At 41.8% G+C, this 8,139-nt stretch overlaps 1 protein-coding gene across 5 annotated transcripts in view; it reads left to right on the top strand.

The window, feature by feature from the left end:
* GAS2 (growth arrest specific 2) overlaps positions 1-8,139 on the top strand; it is a 150,359-nt gene that overhangs the window by 70,643 nt on the left and 71,577 nt on the right. For all 5 annotated transcript variants that reach the window (XM_024214850.3, XM_024214848.3, XM_024214846.3 and 2 more), the window contains exon 4: positions 6,065-6,206. In XM_024214850.3, the coding sequence (XP_024070618.1) occupies positions 6,065-6,206 (142 nt within the window). The remainder of the gene's footprint in view (positions 1-6,064; positions 6,207-8,139) is intronic.

Below are 8,139 nucleotides of genomic sequence, written 5' to 3'. Positions count from 1 at the left end.
ACACACACACACACACACATATATATATATATATAGTGATGAGGCAAGGCCAGATGGCTACAGTAAAGTAGTGAGGAACAGGTATGTTAGCCCCAGGCTAAACAAATCCCTGGTACCATGGTAACCAAATGGCAGTTGCTCCAGGTTAATCAAGACACCTGGGGCCAATTAAGATCCTCTAGAAGGCAGGAGAGACAGCTAGATTGATTGGGACACCTGAAGCCAATCAAGGACTGGCTGGAACTAGTTAAAAGCCTCCTAGTTAGTCAGTGCGGTATGGGTGTCAGGAGCTATAGGAGGGAGCTGTGCTGTTGGAAGAATGAAGTATTACGAATCCATATCAGGTGCAAGGAAGGAGGCTCTGAGGTAATTGTGAAGAAGATATTGAGTGGGGGCTGCTGTGGGGAAGTAGCCCAGGGAAGTGTACACGCCCTATTTCCAAAAAGTCAGCTTCCATAGCTGTTAAGTTTAGGTCCCTGGGCTGGAGCCCGGAGTAGAGGGCGGGCCTGGGCTCCCCCCGTCCCCTCCCTGATTAATCACTGATACTGGGAGACAACAGAGACTGTGTGAGGGAGGGTTGTTTCTCCTCACCTCCCTTGCTGGCTTATGATGAAAATGGCTCAGTAGACTGTGACCCTTGCCTCTAGAGAGAGAAGGGCTATGTGGAGGGTCACAGTGAGCCTCTGAGGCTAGCAAAATCCGTCAGGAAATGCAGGACCCATAGAGTCAAGGACAGAACTTTGTCACTATATATAATATATATATAATCTTCCTACTGTATTTTCCACTGTATGCATCCAATGAAGTGGGCTGTAGCCCATGAAAGCTTATGCTCAAATAAATTTGTTAGTCTCTAAGGTGTCACAAGTACTCCTGTTCTTTTTACAGAATATTTAGAGTCAGATTGTGTTGGTGACACCATGTGTTGGTGACAATGCAGAGCCACAGTACTCTACGTGAGAGCTCTGGAAGACACTGTGCCTCAGCAAGGCATAATGCCTTCCTGAGATCCCTGGAACAAAAGGTATCATGTGTGCAGCATGCTCTCCTTCACACCTACTCAGCTCTGCAGCCCAACATAGAGGCTCTAACTCTTTCCCACCCTCTTTGGGGTAGTAAACACTCAGGAGGCTCTTAGCACAGGGATTGCAATCCTGGCTGGCTCCTATCCCAGGTGTGCAAAGGAGGAAGCTTTGTGCATGCCACCTTCTTAATTACGTATCAAGGTGTGGGAGTCAACCAAGGTTTGGTTCTTAAATTAGTCTTGCATGAAGTTATTACACACCTAAAGTGATTTAAAAATGAGAAGGTATCCAGATTTTGTGAGGTGAGTTCATTTGATCTTCTTAATGTCACAACTGATTAAAATGATCATCCACAAATCTGTAGGGACGCTATGGGCCAGATCCTCAAGTGATGTAAATGACTTCTCTCCATTAGCTTCAATTATATCAGCTGATCTGGCTCTGTGTCAATAGGCTTATGTAGCAGCATCAGACTGGGTTTTGGGTGGATATATAGTCAAATTAGTCTAGTGAGTCAAATTAACAAATAATGTTGCCAAACAACACATCTTTGAGTTCACCCATATATTGGAGCTATTGTAAATTAACAACATATCTTTCAAAGGTTTGAGTATAGTAAAAAGTATTATAAGCCATTGGGCCAATTTCTAAACTCATTACACTGGTCTTGCATTATTTTAATTCTGCTGATTCCATTCATTACTCCGGATTTGCAGCAGTGTGAGGTCAGATTTGGGTCCAATGTGTGTCTGTTGGAAATGATATTGAGTGAAATAGTGGTATAATTTGTATTCATTAGGAGAACCATCAGCATCAAGGACTCAATTCCATAAAACTCAAGATTTCTCTCTATTTTGGTGGCTTTCCGAAGGACATAGCCTGCCCCTGAATCCTTATTCTGACAAAACTACCACTGATTTTATATTAGCTTTCTTTTTTACTATTGTTCTTCCTTTGAAAGCTCTGTACGCAGGAGCGGCGCCAAGGTTTTTGCCGCCGTAGGCAGGGGGTCCTTCCGCGCTCCCGGTCTTCGGAGCACTTCGGCCGCAGGTCCCGGAGCGAGTGACGGACCCGCTGCCAAATTTCCGCCGAAGACCCGAAGTGCGGAAGGACCCCCCCCCCGCAGCCGAATTGCCGCCCCCCAAATGCTGGTGCCTTAGGTGACCGCCTAGGTTGCCTAAATGGAAGTGCCAGCCCTGTCTGTATGTTACTTTTTATTCCAATGAAATTCTCATTCACTGAGAGTTCACTGAGAAAGGAGTGCAGGATTGGGTTGAGATGGATGAATGCTTCATTACATCACCAAGAAGGGTGCAGGTCACGAAGGAGAACTCAATTGAAAATGCGAAGCAGTCAGTGCTTTAAAGTGTGAATTTGCCTCAGGATACTGATGCTCACTTGCTCTTCGAGACTGTTCTGATATGAAGAAGGTGTTACTCTAGAAACCTGACTAGTGCTAATTGATAATATTGTTAAAGCCCAATCCTGTGAAGAGGAACTTCTATTGACTTCAACTCAGCACTTCTCAGTATGGGGACCTAAGCCAGAATGGAAGGGAAAAACATTAGTAGTGGGGTGAAGGGGGACAGCTAGGAGGACTGGGTGGGATTTCAAACAGTGATCAACAGACTCTTAATTAAATTCAAGAGTATTTTGCCACCCTCCGTATCTGCTCTGGCTCTTACCCTGTGAGATCAAGCCTAACGTGTCACATCCTTGGTATTGCCAACCCCTGTGTACAAAATCATGAGACAGGTTCCCCAAATAATGATAATTTTTTTGTTTCTTTTTTTATTTGCCTCATGGTGTTTGTCGCTGATGTTCACTTTTTACAGTTTTTCTCTGTACCCATGAGGGCTAGAAACCTACTTAAAAATAAAAAAGTTGAGATTTGAACATAACCACCTCACTCTTGGGACTGGAGCTTTAAGAAAAAAAACACCAAATATCAACAGACTTGCAATAAAATCAGGAGCTGGCAAAACTCTCTCTATTGATCTTAAAGTTTTATAGTGCCACACATCATCTTATTATCTTAGAGCCCTGCATGTAAAATCAATAGCATTAGCAAAGTCCCTAGAGGACTTCATAAAGTCTCTGTAACTTCTTCTTTTATGGGGTCAGATTTTGCCTGGAGTAGGTTTTTTGGGAGGGCTGAGAGGAGTTTGGGAATAAAAGGGGTGTTCAAGCTGTGAGTGTTTCTTATGGTAGTAAAAGTTTTCTCAAAGAGGAAGGCTTTGCAATATTTCCTAAAGATGGTCAGATTCTGGATTCACCTGATCTTCTGTGGAAAATTGTTCCAGAGCTAAACCTCCTTGACCAAGATACTTTGTCTTCAGCTTTCACTTTGTCTTCAGCTTTGTCCTGGACTTTGAGATCTGCATTATTCCAGAGGAGCACAGCTGTTTGAGGGTTCATAGATCAATATTCAGTCTGTGGTATGCCTGGGCTTTTGCTTTGAAAATTAGGACCATGGTCTTAAACTGGGATTGGATGCTGACTGGGAGCCAGTGGAGGGACTTGAGCACAGACCTTATTTGTTCATGGGGGACTGAGCCATAGAGTAGGTGGGCAGCCTCATTCTGTACCAGTTGGAGCCTGAGCATCCTCTTCAGCTTCAGATAAAGCAAGTTACAGTAATCCAGCCTGGAGTTGATAGATGCATGGCTCATGGTAGCCAGGTCCTCATCTGGGAGGAAGGGATGAAGTTTCCTGGCAAGCTGGAGGTGAAAGGAAGCATTTTGGGAAACTGATGCTACCTGATCATCTAAGTTTAGTGAGGAGTCGAACAAGTCTCTAAGGCTTCACACCACTTTGATGAATAGGGGCTGTATGGCTTCGTTGGAAGGTGGAGACAGAGTTTTGGCTAGATCTTCAACATGTTTCCCCTTTCTGACCTGCATCACTTCAGCCTTGCCTGGGTTCAGTTTGAGCCAGCTGCTTTTCATCCAAAAGCAAATTTCCTGTAGGCATTCTGCCATTTTAGTAGCAGCAGTGGTTCCATCAGTTCAGAATGAGATATATAGTTGAGTGTCATCAGCATCAGTGATATTTTTTCTTAAAACCTATATTCCAATGCCTTTCACTGTTTAAAATAAACTAGTGAAACTAGTGATGTTCGGGAAGTTGCACTGTTCTACACTACGTCCTTTGGTCCTTAACAAAAGGAATAATTTCTTTTTTCAAAACTGTATAACTCAAAATTATTGGGCCTAATTCTTGAACTCAGCTAAACTGTGCTTGCCACAGGACCCCAGGAGCTGACATGTGGGAACATGGATATATGTGGCCTTTATACCCCTTCTCTCCCTATTCTGGTCCAACTGGGGGCTAGTTCAGTCCCATGGCTACTGAGTTACTCCTAGCTGTACCTGTCACTTATTGGATGTTTCTGGAGATGGGCGTTGCTGGAACATAGCAGCACTCTGGCCACACGCTCTAGGCTACAGTCCAGAAGGCAGTTTTTCAGGGGCAGACATCTTGCAAAAACTGTGAGTTGGCTGGTTAGGCCAGCTTTATGGCTTCTTTGTACTATTGGGGCAGCACAAAGAGGTCATATTAGACCAGACAATTGGGTGCATTATCTTGATTATACATTACTGCTGAGTAACATATTTTATACAAACTGCATCTCAGAGTTCTTTATAGAATTATTTCTTAAAGATTGGGCCAAATCCTGGTCTTGGTGAAGTCAATGGAAGTCTTGCAAGTGACTTTAATAAGATAAGTGTTTGATTCCCACCCATCCTGACTGCCCCACATAAGCCAGCTGTTCCTAAATCCTGTAATTAGTGTGCTGCCAGCAGCTGGGGGTCAGGTGAAAGCCTTCTAAAGTCATTTGATTTTTTTTTTTCTTGCAGTGTTTTATGTGATGCTTTCAAGAATTATTTGGACTGTTGATAGTAACTGTTGGACATAGAATTGGAAACTGCTACAGACACCATTTGCATGTTCTCAGTTCTTTAGTTAATGGCTCTTGGATCTAACAACCAGCTCCAGAACAGAAGCAGTTACTCCATAAATCACTCTAATGGCAAAGCTGCACAATAAAAACAATTTTGGGGTTTGACTTTCTCAGTGATGGGGCAACTTTGGAAAGTTATGGGGTAACAATGGTCACTTCTCAGTTTATTTGGCCTTCTGTGGCAGATATATAGGTTTTGACACCGTAAAAATGAGCTTTACATGAAAATTAAAATTTTCGATAGAAGCTTTGCATGTATGTCTTGCAAGTGCAACTAGGGTACAACACTCCCTCCGTTTTTCTGTGCTGGTCATTCTTTTTGGACCAGATTCTTATCTCAGTTATGCCCGACTAAGTCTGGAGTAACTCCCTTGGAATCAATGGTGTTTAGTTAGAATTACTCTGGTATCACTGATATGAGAATCTGGCTCTATCCTAGTCCTTACTTTTGTAAGTACTGGATGATAGTGTATGTTTTACTCAATGGGCTTGTAAAGTCAGCTGTTCAGAGTGTAGATTGTGCAAAACTGCCAGTGTTAAGAATTTTACAGTCCCAAAGACTCTAGCACATGCATCACTACCCCTGTTCCTAAGGTGTTTCTTGGTTACTAATGAAAGATGTGAATACAGTATTTTCAAAACTGTAGTGTTACCTTTATAAATGACCAGAAACTGGATCCCAAGCAATCCACCCCAAATTTTGGGGAAGTTCAGATCCAAATCTGGATCCTTACTTAACAGCTGACTTCTTATTCCATTAGCTCAACCAAAACACTGGATTCCAAGCTCCCAAACTTGAGGAAAGTTCTAGTACTGATCCAGATCCAAACTTCACATCTTGGGTCAATCTCTTAGTACTTTTAAAAGCTCTGCCAGGCTAACGCTTCTGTGACAAATAAATTGTACTATTTATTTATCTTTGGCTGTAATTCTTTAGGGAGTGAGCAAGAGTGACAGTTGACCCAATACATATATATCTATGCTGCATGATGTGATTTCACGTTCCCCAGGTACAAATACTGCCCTTCCAAATATCATATACCTAGAATGAGGATTTTTTGTTTTATTTTTATAGACCCTGCCAGTGCGGAAGATTCCATGCAAAGCCAATGCTCCTTCAGGGTCTTTTTTTGCACGAGACAACACAGCAAATTTCTTATCCTGGTGCAGAGATGTGGGGGTGGACGACACATGCCTATTTGAATCAGAAGGCTTGGGTACGTACTTGCTTATATGGTAATCGACAATGTTGAAAGTAATTCTGCTTTTATAGAACTAAAAGGTCAGCTGTGCTCACACTGATTTTAATGGGAATTGGATTAAACCAATAAGGCAAAAGCACTGCTATTTAAAATTGAATTGGCCACTGAATATCTTTTTGGTCCAGGTGGACATTTTGCAGATGGTTAACTTTCATACGTGCCTTGCCACATATGTTAGAAGTATAGTGCGATCCACTAAAGCTGGTTAAATAGCATTTCAAAATACTATATTCATTTAAAAAAAAAAACAGATGATAGGAAGAAAAATACCAACACAGTGTTTTTAAAACCTGGAAATGAAGTTGCTTAATATATTGCAGGCACTCAACCTGTGGCCCTTAATCAATCAAAATTCCTATTTATTTCACTGGCAGTTCAGTTTGAGTAAGAACTGCACAGTCAGGGATGGCACTAGACACTCGAGTGCCCTAGGCCACTGCTACCCAATGGTGAAGGGGGAACCTTTAAAAAGACAGCCCCCTATCAGTGATATCCTGGCTGGGCCACAACTGTCTAGAGCTTTGGATCTCACCACTTACTGCTAACCTGATGGAGTGCCAGGGCAGCGGGGGTGCATCTGGACAGACACTTATAAGCATTAAGAGCATGCAATGGACATGTTCAAAATTAGTCATATTTTAATATCTACATATGTGAGACCATGCCATTTTTAGATACATAATAGTCATTACTGACCAAATTGCTCCATGACATTGTGGCTCATTGTGTTAAAATGGATTGTTAAAAGGAAAAAAAAAATCTGTTTCTGAACTAGAACTTTACCATTGGTCAGAAAATTTTAATTTAATTAAGCACCAGGACCAAGATCCATTGAAGTTTAGACACTGTTTGAAACCTGCAGTAAAGTACAACTGAATTTCATCTTGTAGTAATAGATATAATAATAATTAATAAGATAATATAAAACTAAAAAGAGCAGCTGTGACAGAAATTAGGAGGAAGAGGATATTGTAATATCTCCTGAGTCTGCATTCACCCTCCCTACCCCACAAGGGATGGGCACAAGACCTATGCACCAGTTAAATCCCACTTAAGCAGGACTTAGGAGGTACACAGGCTTTGTATTTGCCCCCTGCACAAAGATGTGTTTTATGCCAGGTACATTTTTTTTTATTGTACGAATCCCTGATATTAGAATGGCCTGGGATTCTTGCTCCTTAGTTCACCAAATAAGACGATTCTTTTTGTCTCTGGAGAGTCGGGTCCAAACGTGCTCACAGTTTTGGCTGCAGGAAATTCACCATTATACCACAGATTTGGTAGGTATATCTCAGGAAGGGAGAGAATATGAAATTATTCTCCCCATCCCACACTGACTTCTTTTCAGCTGATTACTCCTCAACTGCCTGGAGGAGAGTGATATTCAACACTCGTGCCTGCAGCTGCTCCACTACAAGAATGGACTATTTCAGCTAAATCATCATCCTAATAATGCTTCATACCTATTACTCTTCTCTTTTGAAAGAAAATGTAGGACAACTTTTTGCCTCAAGATTGCATTTCAGTAGAAAACACAAGATGAAGAGAATCGATTGTTTGCTTGTGATCTGAACTCAGATAAAAGCCTAAAGCTGTTTTGATGAGACTAATCTGTTTGTACTGAAGATAAATGAACACACTGTACTGCATCAAGAGGCTTCTGTATTCAGGTCCTCAAAAGGTCTTTGACTGTATAAGTAAAATCTTTATCTCTGTTGCAACTGATCTGTTCCCCTTCTGTTCTAGTGTTGTGCTTTTTGAGCACTATTATTTGTGAAAGGATCTTGCTTCACTGGTCACTTGATCTGTTCTATTCTTACGCTGTTTTGTTTAATACACAAAACTGTTGTGTATCCCTTGGGGGAAAATGTTTGGCAGAGAAGAATTT

This window comes from Terrapene carolina, unplaced genomic scaffold, assembly GCF_002925995.2.
Source record: "Terrapene carolina triunguis isolate 2854851 unplaced genomic scaffold, T_m_triunguis-2.0 Scaffold96, whole genome shotgun sequence".
Lineage (NCBI taxonomy): Eukaryota > Metazoa > Chordata > Testudines > Emydidae > Terrapene > Terrapene triunguis.
Note: the sequence above shows the minus strand (reverse complement) of the source record. Positions and strands in the feature narration are given on the sequence as shown.